General features: G+C 37.7%; 1 protein-coding gene across 5 annotated transcripts in view; it reads left to right on the top strand.

The window, feature by feature from the left end:
- The window catches only part of MSH3 (mutS homolog 3), a 187,935-nt gene that overhangs the window by 154,421 nt on the left and 11,054 nt on the right, over positions 1 to 22,460 (top strand). For 3 of the 5 annotated variants that reach the window (XM_008711037.2, XM_008711036.2, XM_040622133.1), the window contains exon 21: positions 18,973 to 19,159. The exons of 1 other annotated variant lie outside the window; for it this stretch is intronic. In XM_008711037.2, coding sequence (XP_008709259.2) covers positions 18,973 to 19,159 — 187 coding nt within the window. Of the gene's footprint in view, positions 1 to 18,972; positions 19,160 to 20,584; positions 21,728 to 22,460 lie in introns of those variants that run through there. One more of the 5 variants, XM_040622132.1, reaches the window with a different exon arrangement.

Below are 22,460 nucleotides of genomic sequence, written 5' to 3'. Positions count from 1 at the left end.
GATTTCGGAAGTGATCTTAACTGGTAACGTGTAGCACAGCAAGGAAGCTACTTTGTAAGATGGCCATTACATTTCTGTGTTGTAAGCACAAACTATAGGCCGTTAGGACACTTGAGCAGTCGTTCAATAACGAGGCCAAAACTCTAGTGTGCTGAACACGTATTTTTCTTAAAACTTTACCGTGTGTCAGAGTTTGATGCTAGGCCTTAGGGATACAAAGCCAAATGAGACCACTTGACCTGCCCTCCAGAAACTCGGGTGTGGTAAGGGACATGGAGCCACAAGGCATTACAATGCAGTAAGACCATGCAGTGCTGGAGAAGTGATTGTATATGTGTCTTTATTTGCTTGCTCGTTCATTCATATTTATCCTGCCATCTTCCAGAAAGGAACTAAGTGTTGGTTTGCAGAAGATTCCAAATAGCATAAGTAAAAATGAGGGTGAGGGCTTAAAATGGAGCCAGCAATGAAGCTTAAAATATTTATCACCAACACTGTGGTGGGGAAGCCACAGATTTGTCTCAGAGGTTTCCACAAAGGTAAACTTGTTCATTTAAAATAGTTCGCAGTACCTAGAAAAACAAATAAATTGCTAAACAAAACAGCTTAAAGAAACCTCTTGATTGTGTTAGACAACGATTTGTAGCAATAAGACCGCTAGTAGCTGGCCTGGAAGGTGCTCGTGTGGCACATGAGCTTCTCCCTCCGTGCTGATGGCGTGATAACGTGCCTTTATCTCGTGAACCAGGAGCAGCTTGAGGAGCTGGGCCGATTACCAGTCACTGCGTAATGCAACAACTAAGCTGTAAACCTTGCAAACACCAAATTCTTTGTTTCGGTAGAGTAGTTTTCATTCGGAATTAACTCCACAAATGTCAGTTTTTTTCAGCTACTTGGGGATACATTTTACAGTTACCTGGTCCTGATGGGCCCATCCAGAGGCAGTATTACATGAAAGAGTATTCTTGTTATAATACACAAAAAAGAGCTGGTTACAAAGCCTGACATTCAGTATAATTCCACTTTTGTATGAGAAATTATGTATGTAAATATATGCAGAGAAAATCATCTAAATAGAAGGCTTATATTCCAAAATATCATGAGGGATATGGGATTATGGTGAGTGTTCTTTTCTTCTGCTTATTAATATTTTTAAAAATCTGAAATAAATATGTAACAGAGATACAACCTCAAATTAAGGGCGGTATCAGTCGAAATGAGATGTTTTATAGGAGTCTAGTGAAATGCTTATCCGGTCACTGTCTGGGAACACTTTTTTCCAGGGCGAATTTTTCTTCCCTACTCAATAGAATGGAATTGGGGTTCTGAGTGTAAACCTTCCCAGGTACTTCAGTATATCAGAGCTTTTCCAAAAAGTTTTTAACCCACCCTATATATAACCTTAGTTCTTCCTCCTTTAGGCATTGATGGTTTTCTTGTCTGGATCAGTATACAAGATTAATGTCTTTAATTTTCATAACTCACATTGTCATTTGCACATGTAACATCTAAAACAATGAGTTTTAACCCTTAATGTACATTACACTTTTTTTTTGAGACAGAAAGAGGGGAGGGGCAGAGGAACTGGGGGGGAGTAGATCTTAAAGCAGGCTCTACACCCAGCACAAAGCCCAAGACAAATAGGGCTTACTTAATCTCACGACCCTGAGATCATGACCTGAGCTGAAATCAGGAGTCCAACATTTAACCCACTGAGCCACCGAGGCACCCCCATTAGACTTTTTTTGTAATGGAGCTTTTAAAAAATAGTGATACTTGGGCCCTACCCTCAGAGGTTCTGAGTTGGACTGGGGTCTGAAAGTTGAGTTATGTAAGCATCCAGATGGTTTTGAAGTACAGCTGAGGTTGAGAACCATTTCCCCAAGCCCTTGCTGGAGAGCTCAGTTGTTTAATTATAAAAGTTAATTTAGGGGTGCCTGAGTGGCTCAGTCGGTTAAGTGGCTGCCTGCGGTTCAGGTCATGATCTTGGGGTCTTGGGATCGAGCCCCACATCAGCCTCCCTGCTCGACGGACAGTCTGGTTCTCCCTCTCCCTCAGACCCTCCTCCCTGCTTGTGCTCTCTTTCTCTCTGTCTCAAATAAATAAAATCTTTAACAAAAAAAAAAAGTTAATTTAAAAATTATGAATGCTTAATATGAAAACAGCTTGATAATATAAAGCGCATAAAGTGGAACTTTTGCCTTCTGCCCAGGTCAACAACTATTAATGTTCTTAGTATAAGTTTCCACAAATGTACAAGTATATGTAAATCTCTTATATAAATGGTCTTATACTAAGCATTACTGCTATGCAACTTGCTTTTATTTCCTAATATTTGCGGGACATACTTCTCTATCAGTTCATGCTGATTAATCTCACATGTCTTAATGGCTGCAAGGTATCTGCTATGCAGATATCTCTAACCCCAGAGGGCTGTATCTGGGATGCACTACTTTAGTATAAGGACCGCGTTCCCTGTCTTTTCTTCTGTCCTCACCCTCTCTTCCTGTTATAATTGGAAAGGAATCTGCATGGACCACATTCATTTATATCCTAGATCCTTACTAAAATATGGAGTGATATTATGCTTTCATATTTTTCGTTTGTTTATTGTGAAATAATTCGGACATATAACAATCCCCCAGATAACTACCACCCTACTAAAGAAATAAAACATTGCCAATACTACTGAACCCATAATTCTCCCTAATTCTTTTCCCTTCCACCCCATCTAGAGGAGCTGCCCTTCTTGACTATAGTTTTCATCCCATGCATTTCTCTGTATTTTTACTACATAGGTATGTTTTTGAGACAACACAGAGTTATTGGGTATGCTTTTACACTTTATATGTATCACATAGCACTGTGTATTTTTCTGCAAGTGGCTCCCCCCCCCAGTATTATATTTATGAAATTCATCCGCATGGATACATAAATTCTAGCTTACTCATTTTGCTGTAATTATGGATATTCCATTGTGTACGCACCTACCACAGTTTATCTATTTTCCTTGATTGATACTTAACATGATTCAGATTTGCGGCAAATGCAAACAGTACTGGTACTTGTCTTACACACATCTTCTGGTGCACATGAATGAGTTTTCTGAATCCAGGCTATTATCTAGGAGTGGGACTGTGGAATGTAAGGAATGTGCATCTTTCTTGTTCTTCAGAGAGGCTGCCAGCAGTATGTAAAAGTTTGTACTTGTACTTTAAAATTAAATTAGGGGTGTCTGGATGGTTCAGTCAGCTAAGCATCTGACTCTTGATTTTGGCGCAGGTCATGATCCCATAGTCGTGAGATAGAGCCCTGCATCCGGCTCCATGCTGGGTGTGGAGTCTGCTTAGGATTCTCGCTCCCTCTCTCTCTGTCCCCCACCCCCCACCCCCCGCCACTAGCACAGGCATGTGGGCATGCATTTGCATGTGTGTGCGTGCGCTTTCTCTGTTTCAAAAATAAATACATAAAATAAAATTAGACATACCCATTTGATGATGTTTCTATATAGTCTTCAGAATTGCTCATAAATAAATTTTCATTTTTATTATTTACTGTCTTTTACATGAAGTGCCATCTGATAACTCATTTTTTGTTAATGTTGGGGAATTGTTTTCCCTCCGTGTGCATGCTGTGCCTATTTACAAAAAGATTTGAAGCGATTTATTGGCCTTCTCTGACAAACTGCCAGGCCTCCTCTCGTGAGCCAATAGTTGCTTCCTCTTTAATTCCTTTTTGTCTTGGCTGCCAGGAAAGCAAGAGCTAAATTCAAGGCTCAGGTGCAGAAACAAATTTGGTTCAGTTTTCCCCTTCTCATACATGGGAGTATTTCTCTAATACGGTTCTTAATAACAGCTGCCTCAGAATCATAGAGATGCTTGTTTCAAACGTTTAAAACTTTCTAAGCTCTGTATCAGAGACCTATTAAATTGGAATCTCTAAGATGAGACCCCAAAATTAGCATTTTCAAAGCTCATGTAAAATGTGCTGTCTTAAATGTGAAGATTTACTATGTGGCTTATGATCTTAGTTTCATATTCATTGTAATTCTTCCATTATAGATATGTTGTTATTCTAAATCATTGCAAATCCTTTTTGTACCCAATGGAAGAAATACTGAAAATCTAGCAGAGTGAGATATATGCATAAAATTTGGCTCCAAACTTTTATCTTTAAATTGGTTATTTTTGTATTATTGATTGGACATTTATGACACTGGGTTTAAATTCATGGATTCTGTAAATAGTCATTGAGTGCCTACTGTGTGCCATGTGCTGTGCTGTAAGAGGAATAAATAAATATGTGAAAAGCTGTGAACAGACAGGCTTTAGGAATATTTTTTACTGGGTATTGTAACCTTGTAAAAGCCTTTTCCTGAATAAGAACATTATTTTTAAAAGTAGAATTTTGGCAAACATATACATGTGGCTCTAATTAGGATATTTATATCAGTATATTGTGATACATGTATTTATCAGTGAAATATTTCTAGACACATATTTCCAAGGATCATTAACATGTTTGAGTGCATCACTAAAATATAAGACTTGTTGTTTATTATCCTGATAAATGCAAACTTAAACCTTATTCAGCTTTTTAGAAACTTATTTTTAGAAAAGCAATGAATTATTAAGTCTGGTTTGAAAAAAGCAAAACAATTGGCTTCTCTCAGCATAATTTACTTCTTTTATGTCAATTAAATGTTGGTAGGAGGGGTATTTACATTAAGTGGCCCTTGGTTAATAATTTTCTTGCCATGTTACCCAAGTAAACTCTGTTATGGCCCCCTCACTTCAAGAATGCTGTGTACTCAAAATGGCAACAGTGTGTTTATTTTGATAGAGAATTGGAGAGTAACAGGCATTCAAATGCTTAACTTATTTTAAATATTTGCTTTTGACTGTGCGGATGATTACTGATTTGTTTGCCCAGTCTAGTTTAATTCAGCAAATATTGATTGAGCACCTACTGTGGAGTATTTGTACTCTGTTAAATATATATAATATATATTTGTATATACTTATATATATGTATATATCCTAATATATATTTTATATATATATGTATATATCCTAATATATATTTTATATATAGATAAAGATAGATATAGATCCTCCTTGGACAGAAAGAGAACATCTTGAATCAGTGCATGTTTTCTAGTTGGTAGTAAATACCAGCACTAAAAACCACATGATAAGTGATATTTTACTAAATGAGTAGGCTGTTACGAATTCTATTGGCATCAGAAGTGTTGCCTATGAATATCTCTGTTGTTTATTTAGTTCCCACAGCTGTGTTTGCCAAACAGGAGATGCCTCACTTCATCTTTTGATAGGAAGTGGTTGTATGAATTTAATACTTCAGTCACCTGAGGATTTGGTTTGGTTTGAAATGCAGACCCTCGGCAGTTCCCTTGAACACAGATCCCCTGGAGATAGTTTTGTAATTGGTGTGATGAAGGGGACTCTTGGACTCTCTGTTTAAGAACCTCATATCCAGATTTAGGAGCCATTGTTCAATTTCAGCTCCTGACATTTTGCAAAGAGAACAGCAGAATCAGAGAGATTGTGATTTTGCCTGCCTGAGCTCATAATGTGTGTTTAATTATAAGGATGCATCCCTCTGGTTATGTCAGGTTCCCCTCTATTAATCATATTAATTAATCTGATTAATCTTATTCCTGATGACTGATTAATCTTCTTTTTCTTTTGATGGCCTTAATTATTTGTAGCTTTCACAGATACAGTTAAGGTTGGGAAGGAACATTTGCCCTGTTAATTATTTTCCTTTGAAATTCTTGGGACTTTCCCCCAGAGTGGACTAATAGATGTGTTAGAGAATAGTTTGCCCGAGTCAGCACATCCTGGGTTCCCTTTGATAGGAAAATGCCCATGTCCTTCATAAGTGGCCTGCATGTGATTGTAGATACTTGCAGTGAACATGGTTTCATGAGAGCCAACACAAGTTTGGCATTTTCCTGGATTGCTGTCTTGATTCTCAGCAGTGTTTCCATTGAAATTGAAAGATTGCTAACAGTATTTTTTGCTTGGTTTTATATATGCAGTTCAGTGTTACAACTTTTATAAATTAATTTTAAATACTGTAGTGTGATCTGACTGCAACCGTTAGAAACAATTATATGAAAGAAAGAAACTTTTTTCTTGTCTTTTATAATAATTTTATTGCTGCTAATAAAGTGTTTTTTGATGTTGCTAGAAGAAAGCTGCTTATTTAACCTGGTAATTACCTTCTTTTTCCCTTGTCTTAAAGTAACGGTACAATAAAAGTATTCTTAAATGTATCATTTGTGATTTTTAAAAATAACACGTTTTCTAATTACACTGTAATGCTTGTTCACTGTGCAAATTTAAAAATAGAAAAGCTCAAAAAAGGAAGAAATTTAAATCACCTGTAATTCTACCACCTGGAAATCGTTTAGGTATTTGGCTTTTCAGGTTCTTTTAAAAATGCATACAATGTAGTGGTAAATCATTGGTGACTTCATTCCATTTCTGGGTTAATGTTTATGTTTAATTAAATGCAACGCAATTTTTTAAAAAATGCCTTTTAAGTACTGTCCAATATCTACACATCTTGTAGTAATTGGTATCCTTTTGTGGCTTTTTCTTTTCTTGGACTGTAATTTTTAAATTTTTCTTTCTTATACCACCCTCCTGAAAAGTTAGAGTTCTTTGTTACTTAGGAGATTATTTTCCTTGTGTACATTTACATATTATTCAAAAAATAAGAAGCTTAGACATGTATTCTGTGTAGAATTCTGTTAACTTTTTAACGAAGTGAAGTAAGTAAGAACATCTTCAATTTCAAAAAGAAGGCAAAATAACCTAACATAGAAGTCCTCCTCCTACACAGAGCACTTAGAGGACAAGTAAGGTATTCCGCTTACCTGAGGAGGCTAGAATAGGCAAATTCATAGGGATGGAAAGTAGAATAGAGGTTACCATGGACTGGCGGGAAGGAGACACTAGGGAGTTTGTTTTTTAATGAGTACAGAATTTCTTTTTTGGGATGATGAAAAGATCTGGTAATGGATCGCGGTGATGGCTACACATTTGAATGTGCTTCTTAATGCCACTGAATCGTATACCTGAAAATGTTAAATGGTAAATTTTATTTATATATATTTTTACCACAATTTTTGAAGCGCTCAAGTATGTCCAAAAATCCTAATGCAATACAATAATTATTGCCTCTATTCAGTAATTTTGATATTTGAGCTCCAGTATTGATCATTCAATATGAAAAATCATTTTTCTTTGTTAATTGCAGTACTTCCCCCTCATGCTAGCATTTTCCTTGTGTAAGACCCAGAAATTGTGATTTGAGGGGACAGAGACCCACCCCATTAGCTACAATTGAAAAACATCTAGAACGTTCTCTCCAAATATCAAGATCTCATAAAAACAAACTCTTGTTCAAATTTTCATGTAAGTGTTCTTTATTTTAGAAACTGATTTTTAAAACTATTAATTTCTTTTCTCCATTAATGCTTTATTAAGCTTTGTTGACCTATATAAGGGTTATAGGCAAGGAGGGAGTAGGGGATTAGAAAGATTAGTCAACCGCCACTCCTAAAAATATCAGAGTGATTTTTTTTTTCTTAATCACATAACTGTAACCTGCCTACTCAGAGCAAACTAACTCTAAGATGAAACCTAAAGAATGCATTTTCCATTTTTTACTACTTTTGAATATAAATACAGACAGAATAATAATTACATGTGCTCTACGATTCCTTAAATCTCTTAACATATTTCAACATTTGAAAAAATTCAGAATCATTGTCCAGTATTGTGTCTTGTAAAATGCTTGTTGAAGTAATAAAAAGTTACAAAAATTTTTCTTAATTTATAATGTCTTGCTTCAAAAACTTACTTTTGGTGCTTTCTCGGGATATGTACAATATAGCAGGATAATAAAAAAAAAAGAGAGTAGAATGGTATCTAAAGACCCTGGAATAAAGAGAAAATAAGGAGAGAAACATAAGATAGTAAGGATGGAGAAATAAGAAAGTGAGAGTTGCTGTTTGTTATTATAAAGTGTTAGTTATTAGTAACCAAGGTGAAAAGGAAAATGTGTTTAGTTATAAAATTCTGTGTCCATCGGAATCATTATAGTGCTGAAATTTATTGGAAAAATAAACTATATTTCTTAAAGGGAGTTAGCAGAAAATATTTTTATCAGTAAACATTTGCCACAGTTAAAAGCACACGCTTCCCTCGTAGCCTCAGTGACGGTTTAACAAGCTGGCGTTTCTTTAATGTCTGCTGGGCAGCACTGTTCCTCTCTCATCATGTGCTGTGGAAAAATAGAATTGTAATAGAAAATGTGTTGCCTGCTAAGGCAATGGCTTTCAAGCTGTTGTGCAGGGTGTTTAGAGTCCCCCAGAGCCCCCTCTGAATGAGGAAATGGGGCCTAACAGTGCTATGTTGTGACCAAATCAGCATTCCTTTTATCTAATCTGTAGTGTTTCTCTGTGAAATTTCATTTGAGCAAGGGATTTAACAGCTAAAAAGAAATACAGAAATCATTGGCCTAAGGGTAGAGTTAGGTCCATTGCATAATAAAAGTACATCTAAGATCCCCTGAAATCTGGTCTGCTGTCCTTAAGGGCAGAAACCCAGTAATACCATGAGGCACATTGGGGTAATTCAGCTGCAAGCGGGGAATCTGAAGGCCTGTGTATTTTTTTTCTTCTCTGCCAGGAATTCACCATGTCACCTTGGGAAAGTGACTTGATGTTTGAAGTGTCTTCCCTCATCTGTAAAATGAGAGTATAAAATGATTACTACCAACTTGGCCAGCAATAAGACTTTTTTGACTCTTTCTCTTGGTTTGCTAATGGAAAATTCTTTGCTATCATGCAGGCTCTAACCTTCTATCAAAGTGGAAGGAACCATTGGAGAAAGAAGTGACCCAGTTCTCTGTAGGGAATGTGGACATAGAAAGAAGAAAAAAAAACAAAACTAGGGGAAGGGAAAGTAAATCTGTTTGAAGCAATCATCTTTTGGTGTCTACAGCTCATGTGAGCAAACAGATCCTACAGGACAGATTCAGTGAGAGCAGCAAGGGCTTTGGATAAAAGGTGACTGAGGGGGGCTTCTGGGTGGCTCAGTCAGTTAAGCGTCCAACTCCCAATTTTGGCTCAGGTCATGATCTCACGGGCACGGGACTGAGCCCACGTTGGGCTTCCATGCTCAGTGTGGAGTCTGAGGTGACTGAGAGGCTCTCTGGGCTTTGATGCTAAGATCATTAAAGAACAATTGGTCATCATCAGTGACAAAATCCAAGAAGGTCAGGATGGAGAATGGGTGATTTCTTAGTCTTCTCAGGAAGGCCTTGAAGACATTAGCAGGGGTAGTTTGGATAAGCAGAAACTAAATAGCATTTTTAAAAATTACACTTCATCAGCATGAATTTGACTTTACCACTAAAAATTTAGCATAGGAAAAGCATTTTTACATGAAATAGGTTATCATAAGAATTGGAATTACTCTTTTAAATGCAGTGTCTTTAAACTGAGTGGAAAATACAGGTGAATTATGTTGAGGTTGTGTGCTAGTTTTTTTTTTTTTTTTTATGTAATGTTAGTCACCATACAGTACTTCATTAGTTTTTTATGTTTGCATATAATACCCAGTGCTCATTGCAATATGTGCCCTCCTTAATACCCATCACCAGGCTAACCCATCTCCCCACCCCCCTCGCCTCTGAAACCCTCCGTTTGTTTCCCAGAGTCCATAGTCTCTCATGGTTTGGTCCCCTCCTCCAACTTCCCCCCCTTCGTTTTTCCCTTCCTTCGCCTAATGCCCTCCATGCTATTCCTTATATTCCACATATGAGTGAAACCATATGATAATTGTCTTTCTCTGCTTGACTTATTTCACTTAGCGTAATCCCCTCCAGTTCCATCCATGTTGATACAAATGGTGGGTATTCATCCTTTCTGATGGCTGAGTAATATTCCACTGTATATATGAACCACATCTTTATCCATTCATCTGCACCCCAGTGTTCATAGCAGCAATATCCACAATTGTGTGCTAGTTTTTAATTACCAGGTACCATATTATTGTAATAAGCTTTATATGAAAATATTTAACATTAATTTTTATATCCATTAAAAACTTAACTTTCTCTCATGTTCCTTAGATTTATCATTATAATTTTAGAATAAATTCAGCAACAGTGTACAGGGATAACCCTAATTTATATGGAAGCACAAAGGAGAATATAAGTTTAAATCCTTTCACTCCTTGCAACTTTTGCCACAAATGATCAGTCAGTCCTTTGTTAACTTTAAGTTTGGACATTGACGTTGTTGTTTACTCTTGACTCATTTGGGTTGGGTAGAAGGAGAAGAGATTGGAGAGAGGTTTAAGGACAGAGACTCAGAAGGCCTTGTAAACCATGCTAGGAATTTAGGGTTTCATTTTCCAGACATTAGGAAACCATTGTAAGTTTGTTTTGTTTTTAAAAAATTATAAATATTAACATGTTTATTTCTCATGACCATCATAAGAAGTGGAAAAGCAGGCACTATTATCGTCACTGTTTACAGATGGGGAAACTGAAGCATGGCGCACTGGGACTCGTACACTCAGCCATTGTGTCCTGCCTCCTCTTGGATAGGATTCAGTCTGTATGTATATGCAGCAGTTGTTCGTGATTAAACTCAGTAATTAGTAGTAAGATAAGAAAAAAGTACATATAAACTTTTAAATTCATTAATGCAACATCAACTGTTAACTGACATTGCAGAAAAAGCTATTGTCCAGTTTAGGACACCTTCTTATTTTTCTTTTATGATAGATCTTAAAAAAATGCTTTGTAAGAACAGATAACATGAAATCTACCTTTTTAACAAGTTTTTAAGTGTACAACACATGTTTGTTGACTACAGGAACAGTGTTGTGCAGCAGATCTCTATCACGTAGTCAAGTTGTGTAATGGAAACTATATGCCTGTTGATTAGCAACTCCCATTTTTTCCCCACCCCCACCCCAGCCCTTGGCAATCCCCATTCTACTTCTATGTTTCTATGAGTTTTATATTATTTTATTTTAATTTTTTAAAAGATTTTTTGGGGAGCCCAATGTGGGGCTCGATCCTGGGGCTCCTGGATCATGACATGAGCCGAAGGCAGCCGCTTAACCGACTGAGCCACCCAGGCGCCCTGAGTTTGTTTATTTTACAGACCTCACATAAGTGGTGTCAGGCAGTATTTGTTCTTCTGTGACTGACTTATTATACTTATTTCAATATGACTCAGTTGATTTTAAAATAGGAGTCTGCTGGTAAGGTGGAAAATAGAATAGGTGTTAGAGAAAGTAAAGATAGAAAAGTTACGTTATCAGAATAACTCAGATCAAAGATTATAAATTAGTGAAATGTCAGTGGGATTGAAAGAAGAGTACTAAGGACTGGATATTGTAGGTTAAGAGAGTAAGAAGAATCCAAAGAGAACACCAAATTCTCATTTTTCATACTTACAGAGTAAAGGTACTAATTGGTTTTCTGTGTTGTGTAGCAAATTGTCACACATTCAACAGGTAAAAGAAACACCGTATTATTTCAGAGTTTCTGTGGTTTGGGAGTTCAGGCATAATTTAGGTGGGTCCTGTGCAGAGTTCTCATCTGGAGGCTAAACTGGGGGGGATCCACCTGCAAGCTCATTCAGGTTGTTGGCAGAATCCTTCACCTTGAGGTGACAGGACTGAGCTCCCTAGTTTCTTGCTGGCTGTAGGCTAGGGACTGCTCTCAGTTGCTAGAGACCACTCACACATCCTTTTCACATGGTCCTCTCACAGTATGGCAGCATGCTTCTTCAAAGCCAGCTAGGGAGAAAGTCTCCAGTGTCAGTCTCGTAGCAAGACACAGTCTCATATAACATCATATAATCTAGGGAGTAAAATCCATCACTTTTGCTGTATTCTGTTAATTGAAAGCAAGTCACGGGCCCCACCCACACTCAGGGGAGGTGGAATCATGCAAGGGGGTAAACACCAGAATGCAGAGTTCACTGGGGTCACTTTATTGTGTGTCTACCACACATACTTCCAGCCTTTTACAACGTGTACAGCAAGGAGATCAGAGTGTACATTCTGGCATTGGACGGACCTGGATTTGATTCCTGACTCCATGACTTTTGGTCACTAAACCTGTTTCCTCGTCTGTAAATGAGGATAAAGGTCTATCTCATGTGGTGTTAGAAATCAGTGAAATAATGCGGGTAATACACTCAGGTGAGTGCCCAGAACACAGTAAAATGCTCACTCTTTCTCACACGCATTATCACATTTGAGCTTCAGCCGCTATGAAGAATAACTAATTGAAAAGTTAAGTTTCAATTGAAGGATATGCCCAAGTTAAATAAGTCGAAGTTGATATTCAGAATTTGAAACTTAATCTAATGGACTTTCTGCTGTGCCAGTATGAGCATAAAAGAACACATTCGTGAAAATTGTGGGACTTGAGAAGAGGATGGGCCCATAGAGATTTACTATTCCAGCCTCCCCATTTCACAGATAAGGAAGCTAGGACCACACAGGAAAGTTACCTAACTTGGCTAAGATGACACAGTACTTAGTGGCCAAGCCAGGACTAGAGCACTGGTCTCTTCCCTCAAGTTACTACTTCTACCATATTTAGCTACATAACATAATTTATAAATTGCATGACTTTTTAAAAGTTTTCACTCCATCTTCTAGGCCAGAACTTCCTTTTTCAATGTGACAGCTAATTTTTTAATGCCAAGAGATAGATATATAGAAAGTTCAAGTTCAAGGCCTAAGGCCTAAAATAAGAATTCACCTGTCTCTAGTGACTAAAATTCTGCCTTTCTGAACATCTCTATCGTATAAAATGTGATTTGCTTCTTTAAATGTAAATTTAAATTACCGGCTTGTATGTATACATATATCTGTAATTATTGACTCTATATTTTATTTTGAACTGACTCCTAAAAGCCCCTCAATGATAGTAATGAAATGAACACTTAAAAAACATAGAATCTTGTTAGCAGCCATGTTAGGCCAATATTTCCTACATGTCTTAATCCACTGGTGTTGGGAAAGAAAACTTGATTTAATATTCTTTTATCATTCTCCATCCTTGTACCAGGTGTTTTGCTAGGTGCTTGGAGGAAGAGAAGGGGTCACTAAATGACCAGTAATTCTCCCACCCTGAGACAATAACTCTAACGTGTTGATAACCTTCTATATTTTTTTCTGCACAGGTAATTTTTAATAAAAATGACATAACATTTTTTTAAAAAACTATCATTACAGAAGCAAGGCCTATCACAGTAGAAGGGAACTCAAACAGTACAGGTTGAAAACTAAAAGGCTCCCCCCGACCTCCTCGCACCTCTGGCACTGAACCCTAGACCCGTGCACTCGAAGCAGTCGCTCCGAGGGGTCCCACCTGTGTTCTGCTGGTAGTTAACCTTACAATGTCTCTAAAATATTCCTCGCCCTAATTTTAGATTTGTTTACTTGAGACAGTATCTGTTGAACTTCTGGCTACAAATACAAAGAAATCATTTATCACTCCATGAGCCTTCCCATTTTTGAAACTGTTCTTACTTGTACCTTTCCAAAAGCTATCAGCATCTGTCCTGCTATAATTATCTCATTCTTTTTCATAGGCTAGTTTACAAAAGACCCAATAATCAGCATTTGTGTTATTAGGATTTGTGTATATGTTACATCCACATTCACTTGAGAGCTTAAAAAGTATGTAACCCTTGGGGCGCCTGGGTGGCACGGCGGTTAAGCGTCTGCCTTCGGCTCAGGGCGTGATCCCGGCGTTGAGGGATCGAGCCCCACATCAGGCTCCTCCGCTATGAGCCTGCTTCTTCCTCTCCCACTCCCCCTGCTTGTGTTCCCTCTTTCCCTGCCTGTCTCTATCTCTGTCAAATAAATAAATAAAATCTTTAAAAAAAAAAAAAAAAGTGTGTAACCCTTAAGGTGTTAGACTGTCAGAGGGGCCCCTCCTAAGCATCCCAGTCTAAAATTCTCACTTTTTAGCTTTTTTCACTTCTGTTGTTCTCTGTCTTATGTTTTCCTCTCGAATGCTATTTTCCCTTTTTGGTCTCTATCTCTTTTTGAGCAGTTTATTCGTGAGGACTCACAGTGGCAAAGTTTCTGAGTTCTTGAAAGTCTAAGATAAGCTTTATTTTGTCTTCATACCTGTTTTGAAAGTTTAAATGAATATACACTCCCAGATTCTAAATGTAAAGGAGTTGCTCCCTTATCTTCTAGTTTGGCGTTCATTCTAGATATGAAGTTTCATGGCATCTTATTTTCATCCTTTTGTTAGGAATGTTTTTTTCTCTCTCTGAAGTGTTCAGGATTTTTTAAAAAATTTCTGTCATTTCTAAAATTTTACTGGTATGTTTCTAGTTGAAAGTCTTTTTTTAATTTCTACCTCCAATATTTTATTTTCTATCCAGAAATGTTTTAACATAGCTATATTATATGGATATACATATATATTTAATAACAAGTATTCAGTGTGGGTCTTCAAACTAATCTAGGCTATAAAAGTTTCGTTTTTTCAGAATACTTGGACTAAGTATATATTCAGCTAGTACTTACTGAGGGTCTAATATGTACCTGCTATTTTTTTTTAATGATATGTTAGTCACCATACAGTACATCGTTAGCTTTTGATGTAGTGTTCCATGATTCATTGTTTGCATATAACACCCAGTGCACCATGCAATACTTGCCCTCCTTAATACCCATCACTGGGGTAGCCCATCCCCCCCACTCCCCTCCCCTCTGAAGCCCTCAGTTTGTTTCCCAGAGTCCATAGTCTCTCATGGTTCATCTCACCCTCCGTTTTCCCCTGCTTCATTTTTCCCTTCTGTCTGCTAATGATCTCCCTGCTATTCCTTATGTTCCACAAATGAGTGAAACCATATGATAATTGTCTTTCTCTGCTTGACTTATTTCACTTAGCATAATATCCTCCAGTCCCATCCGTGTTGATGCAAATGTTGGGTAATCATTCTTTCTGATGGCTGAGTAATATTCCCTTGTATATATGGATCACATCTATGCTGGTGAGGATGCGGAGAAAGGGGATCCCTCTTACACTGTTGGTGGGAATGCAAGCTGGTACACCCACTTTGGAAAACAGTGGAGGTTCCTTAAAAAATTAAAAATAGAGCTACCGTATGACCCAGCAAGTGCACTACTGGGTATTTACCCCAAAGATAGAGATGTAGTGAATAGTTGTAAGTCTTTTCTTATTCATCTTATTAATCTTATTAATCTTACTTGGCATTTTGTGGAAACTTTCCATTTAAAGATGCATGTCTTATTTCAGTGTAGTAGTAATTTCTTCTATGATATTACTACTTTTGTTGTGTCTACCTTCTGTACTTCCTATTGGGTGGACTTTAAACCCTCGGGAACTGGCTATGTTACAGTTATTTGTGTGTGTTTTCATTGCTTGATCTGTTTACTGTGCTCAGAGATTTCTTTGAATTTAACTTTCAGATTTAAATCTTGGTCCTCCACAGTATCTAATTTTAATCCCGCCTATACAGTGAATTTTTTCAGTGATCATATTTTTAATTTACAAGATTTTTTGTTCTCCAGCTGTTCCTTTTTTTGGTAGACTGTTTTATTTTAAGGCTGCAGTGTTCTTAATCTCTCTGAGGATACCAAATAGAGGTTTTGTTTGTTTTAATTCTGTTTAGTGAATTATATTTTTATTCATTTCCTCTGCGGTAGTTGTTTTGTTGGTTGTTCTCAGTTCTCCTCTTTCATCCTGTCGGTTTTCTTCAATTCTCCTCAGATTTTTCTTTAATTTTGGATGCTGTTCATGTGTGTAAACGGAACACTACTTCAGGTGTTCTTAGCACTGGCACGTGCTTCCTCAGCAGTTGGGCTGGCCTCTTGCCCTAGCACATCCCTCCACTAAATCTAGACACTTTCTGGTGACCTGGTGTTTTCACATAAGATATATTGCGACCATTTTCCAATGTCATAAATTCAAACTTGCCAGTTCTACTGGTTGCAGAGTTTTCCATCATAGTATTATTGCTCTTTTTTTTTCAAAGATTTTATTTATTTGACAGAGAGAGATACAGCGAGAGAGGGAACACAAGCAGGGGGAGTGAGAGAGGGAGAAGCAGGCTTCTTGCTGAGCAGGGAGCTCGATGCAGGGCTGGGTCCCAGGACCCTGGGATCATGACCTGAGCCGAAGGCAGACACAACGACTGAGCCACCCAGGCGCCCCACCCCTTTTTTTTTCTTTAGGCGTTAGATTTTTCCAGTTTTTCACTGGATAACATTAAGGAATATATTTGTACATGCATTTTTCATACCTCTGCGATAATTTCCGTAGTGTTAATTCCTTGAGTGAAATTTATGGGCTGTGAAAGAGTTCTGACAGACATCACTAAATTGCGTTTTGAGAGATTGTAACAACTCTCAATCTCACATAAGAATACTCTTTTCCCTNNCCTACACTCTCAACAGTGGTAGATATCATCATTCTTTTTCATCTCTTTGCTAATTGTTATATATAAGGTAGCATTTTATTCCTGTTTGAACTTGCATAATATGTGAATATTTTCATGAGTTTTTGTGTGCGTGAATTGACTCTTCCTGTCCTTTGCCTGTCTCTGTTGGAATGTTCACCATTTTGTTTTGCTTTATGAGAGTATTTGTTTTAGGAATATTAACCCTTTTTTATACATGTTGCAAATATTGGTGTCAGTTTGTGGTTTGCCTTTAACTTTTTCTTTTGTGTTTTTTGCTGTACATATGTATTGGTACTAGGTTTATAAAGCCCCCATCTACCTATGCAGACATTAAATCTGGTTTATACCTCTTGGTATGTTTATGGTTTCTTTTATTACATTAAACTTTTAAAGCCACATGAATTTATTTTGGAATGTAATTTGAGCAGGGGCACCTCTATTTTGTTTTGTTTTTGAAATAACCAACTAGCTGGCATGTTTTTGTGGTTTGATCATTCATCCTTTCCTCCCTTACTGATTAGAAATCTCTCCCTTGGGGCGCCTGGGTGGCACAGCGGTTAAGCGTCTGCCTTCGGCTCAGGGCGTGATCCCGGCGTTGTGGGATCGAGCCCCACATCAGGCTCCTCCACTGGGAGCCTGCTTCTTCCTCTCCCACTCCCCCTGCTTGTGTTCCCTCTCTCGCTGGCTGTCTCTGTCTCTGTCGAATAAATAAATAAAATCTTTAAAAAAAAAAAAGAAATCTCTCCCTTGTCATATCCTAAATGTTTTATATGTGTATGTGTGTATCTGCCTAAAAATATCTTCCCAAGAGCATCCTACAGTTCATGAAATTTCTAGCCAGACCCCTACTGTTTCCAGAAAACACATAAGTGTAATACTTAATAGTTTGTGTTAAATCTTATTTAGTGCTTGCTTATTATTCTAATTCTTGAGAATCAAAGACCCTTCCCCTCACCGTTTGCCTTATCAGAGCACTTCGTTATCAGCTAAAGATTCATTCTTTTTGTCAGCTTGCAACCTGTCAGGAGTAAAAGCAACCACGTTAAATGGGGGTCAAACATTATGATTCTAAAGAATTCAGAGTGGTTTCAGAGATAGGAAAGTTCAACCTTTGTGGTGGGGAAAAATAGTAATAAACATAGAAAGTTGATATAAATAACAATATTTGAACTTTAAGGAAGTCTCCAGAATGCTCATAAGTTAGCAACATTTCAGAAATTATGTTTTATAGTTAATGATTTTAAAATGTATAAAATTAAAGCACTTTCTATGAAACCTTACTAACCCAATCTATGGTAGAGTTATCCTAGATGGAGTTACATACCATTTCTAAATGGCACTGATTCCTGAAGTAGTTCTCCTAAGGGTCTTCCAATCTGTGGGAAAAACATTGTACTCCATCTTCCCCGCCCAGTACAAGGCTCTAGCCTGGAGATGGTTAAGGCTGGATTTCACCATGACTTTCTCCAGAAAGAAAAGTTACATTATGCTGCTGTAGGCCACATGTGAACTATTAGAGCAAAACTACATTGATGAAGGTATTTTGTTGAGAAAGTAGTTAACCAGAACTCACAAAGCTGGTTAGCGGGTCAAAAACCTGAATTCTGAGTTTTGCTATTAACTGAGTATTGCTTAATGATTCTCCCCCAACACACTCCTCCCCCCCCCCCCCCCCCCCCAGAATCCTTTTGGACTAAATGGACATTTTCCCAAATGTGTTCTGTAGAGACCATTATTGCCACAAGGTGCTCTGGGAGTTTTAGGGTCCACAGTTAAATGACTTAGAGAAATAGTGTATAGTAGACCCTTCTCTAGAAAATGCACAATGTGTAGTAGCATATTAAAGGATCAGGGAAGTCTTACAGAAAGGAAACCCTTTACATCTTTTTGTACTCATTTCTTGACATCTCTAAGAACTGTGTTCCATGAAGTCCACTCTAGGAACCTGTTTTAGGTGTCTGAGATTACTAAACATCTATGATCCTAGTAAAAATTTTTAACCTATATAAATAAATTATTTCAACATGGTCCTGTAATTTGTAAAGCATTGTGGAATCTTCTTAAGGCAATACTAGAAAAAAACCCTTTATATAAATTTCTTGTACTCATGGATTTTTAAACACAGCAACAGGGAGAAGCATTATTTTCCCTCGTGAATACCAAAACTTTGGTTTGGAATGATTGCTCAGAAGGTGGGGGTCACAGGTTTCCCTGCTTTTGGGGAGCTCTGTCCAACACCTCAGACTATCCACAATATTTCTACAGGGTGCAGTTTGACATTAGGCACTCTTTTATATCCAACACGTTTTCTTTTGTTTAATATGATTTCAGCTATTATTGGCTCAAAGTATATAGACCCTTAGGGATCCTTTATTGTTCTTACAGTAATGCTTGGCTTCCGAATAATAAGGTTTAGAGGAAAAATCAAGGTGTCTTCATCTAATTTGTAGGATGGGTGCTGCAGATAATATATATAAAGGACAGAGTACCTTTATGGAAGAGCTGACTGACACAGCAGAAATAATAAGACAAGCAACATCCCAGTCCTTGGTTATCTTGGATGAATTGGGAAGAGGGACGAGTACTCATGATGGAATCGCCATTGCTTATGCTACACTCGAGCATTTTATTAGAGATGTGAGTATCTTGCACACCTTTATGTATGTGAATGGTGCATAATACATAAATTGTTTTTCTGGCCTCAGCTTCTAGATAGTCAAAATTATCTTTACTTATTATAAGTGACCCTATACCTGCAATTGACTATTAAAACACTATACATTGAACTTTGATGGATTGGCCCTAAATCCTGTCTGTAATTCCCTGATGTGTCGTCTTTGCTTTTGCTGAAGCAAAATAAACCTGGTCAGTAGGATAAAGGCCTCTCTGGAAACTGTTTCCCCCCCAAAACAGTTTGTTATTATCCTTGGCAAACTCTAAGTCAAGTGCAGGGACACCCCCACCCTGCAACCCAGTCCAGAAGGAAAGAACAAAAAGGAGATAGAGCCATTTTTACCTATGAAATCCTTTTTTCAGCAATATCCTACAGGACCTCAATAGAAGGCCTTTGATCTCATGACTGTGTCTTTCTGTGTACTCTTTCAGTGCATATCTGGTTTTTCCAGAGTGCAGTTCTGAGCATCTTGGTGCGAAGTTTTGTTTGTGTTAAATGCTCCATCCCTGTCATCTCCATCAAACCCTCCCCTTTAACACTCTCTCTCTTTGTACATTCTGGTCTCTCCTCTTCTGTCTCTCCTTCTTGGCACCTGCCCCAAACCTTGTCTGTTCTTTGGTTTTTCTTTCTGTATTTTGTTCTCCACTTTTAAAACTCTTTCCTTTGTGTCTTTCCTCCATTTTCATTTCTTCTTCTCTTCCTTACATAGCCAATAAAAGCAAATTTTTTAGTCTTATTTCTTTGCACAGCATAGGATGCAAAAATAACTCCCCTTTTCTTTAAACTTCTATGGGCCTCAGTTTTTTGTTTGAACATTTAGTTAGATTACATAGTTAATGATGGCATGTTTTCTACTTTAAAATAAATATTTCTAATTTTTCTTTAAAAAATTATTTGCAAGAAGATAGAGCTCGGGAACGTCTCTTTAATTATTATAGAAACTGCATATCTCAGGTTCAGTAAAGTCCTGTTACTGCCTCCAAAACACATTTTAAACATTGATTTAAGAGCCTTCAGGAATGAATTATGACAGACTGAGTTTGCCACCTCTGAGCTTGATTTCGTTGTTCCTACTCTGTAGCTGCTTATCAGTTACTATGACTGTATAACAAATTACCCCAAGACTAAATGGCTTAAAACAACAGTAATCATCTGTTAGATCTCTCATGGTGTCCGGAGGTAAGGAATTTGGGAGCACCTTAGCTGGGTGGTTTTGGCTCAGGCTCTCTCCTGAGGTTGCAGTAGAGTTATCAGCCAGAGCTGGCATCATCTGAAGGCCTGACTGAGGCTGGAGGACCCTCTTCCAATGTGGCTCACCTGCTACTGGCTAATTAGTGCTGGCAGTTGGCCAGGACTCTCACTTCCTTTCCCTGTGCACCTCTCCATAGGGCTGTTTGAATCTGAGTGGCTTCTGGCTTTCCCCAGAGGAACCATTCCAAGAGGCCGAAGTATTTTATGCATTTATGAGAAATTGCATTTTCTGACGTAGCTTTACAAGCCATACGCTGTCACTGCCATCATATTCTGTTGTACCCAAGGGCCAGCCTTGATTCGTTGTGGGAAGAGACTACTCAAGAGCACAAACATTGGGAGGTAAAGAACTTGGGGGCCATGTTGGAGGCTGGCTACCAAAAGCAGTTTGGCAATATTTTAAAGATTCCTCTAAGAACCCTCAGGAACAAATTATGACAGAATTAAATTTGTCGCTTCTGTTTTCATTGGTTCTATAGCAGTTTTTTGATGTTTTAAATGTTAATGAAGAAAGTATTATTTTTAAATAAAATGTATGTTCAAGGTAAGTCATTGAAGAGGATTGATTCTTCAGGAGCAAAGAATCTCTACCCTTTTTATGGATGAAAATCTGTACTTTTATGGTGTCTTTGATTGCTGGGATGGGGTAGAGAGAGCAGACAGAAGAATGGGGAGGCTCTGTGTTGTGGCTGCAAGCTGAAAATAGCCTTGAGGAGAGCAGTATTGTAACCCAAACCCTTAGGTCTGCTGGCAGGAAATGCCTGTCGGCTCAGGGAAGGGGCATCATGGAGACAGCTGGTCCAAAGATACTTCAGGGCAGATTCTAAGAGCAGCTCATCAGAGAAATCTTGCCTTAATAGGTTTCTTGTAATTGTTATAGGAGAGAAGGCACATGTTCTGACTTTTAATGAGGTGAATGGCAGATGAATCAAAACTGAAGTTCTCTGATTTAATTACTCTCTTCTGCTGATTTTTATCTTTTTTTTAAAGTTATTTATTTGAGAAAGAGGGAATGTGCGAGCAGTGAGGAGGGGGCCAGAGAGAGACTCCTCAAGCAGACTCCCCGCTGAGCATGGAGCTCAGTGCAGGGCTTGATCCCAGGACCCTGAGATCATGACCTGAGCTGAAATCAAGAGTAGGTTGCTTAACTGACTGAGCCACCCAGGCTCCTCTTCTGCTAATTTTTAGGCCAAGATTTGGCATCTGCTTCTTTTAAGATTTAAGAAATTAGGGATTTCTAGAATACATAATAACTTATGCTTTAAAATAAAAGAATCCATAAATGCATATTAATACTAACAAAACAAAAATAAAATTTAAAATAGCGGGGTTAGGGTGGGGAGAAAAGAAAGCTCTTCTTTACAGAATGCCAACTAATAAATATGGAGGGAATTTTTTTAAATCAGCATTTACTGGTCACCACATCATCAGGCAGTGATGATCCATAGATGACAAAACTTCAAGATGAAAGATCATTGGAAAAAAGAATATTCACACAATCTCCAAGTATTACTGCACAAGTTATTAATTACAAAGGACATAGGTGTCATTATAGTAGAGAAATCTGGGCACTCACTTAAACCAAATAAGCAAATTTAGCATTCCCAGTAATGGGGCCAAATTGACATCAGCCTCCTGATATGATGTACTGCAAAGAGTATGGCACCTACATAAATATGTAATATTTCTGGCAGTAAGGTTTAATCTTATTAGGAGAAAACAATCAGCCAAATCCGAATGGAGGGATGTTATACAAAACAACTCCTGGATATTTCAAAAACATTAGTGTCTTAAAAGACGTAAAAGAAAGGCTGGGAACTCTTCTAGATTGAGGGAGACTAAAGAGACATGACTAAGTGCATGATCCTTGATTTTTTTTTTTTAATATAGAAAATATTTATAAAGAGTATATTACTGGGACAGTTAAGGACATTTGTGGACTAATGTTAGGTAATAGTAATATATCACTGTTAAATTTCTTGAGTGTACTAATTTTATTCTGGTTAGTAGGAG

This window comes from Ursus maritimus, unplaced genomic scaffold, assembly GCF_017311325.1.
Source record: "Ursus maritimus isolate PB19 unplaced genomic scaffold, ASM1731132v1 scaffold_5, whole genome shotgun sequence".
In the NCBI taxonomy this organism is placed as follows: Eukaryota; Metazoa; Chordata; class Mammalia; order Carnivora; family Ursidae; genus Ursus; species Ursus maritimus.
The sequence above is the reverse complement of the archived record's forward strand: the minus strand, read 5'-3'. Positions and strand labels throughout refer to the sequence as shown.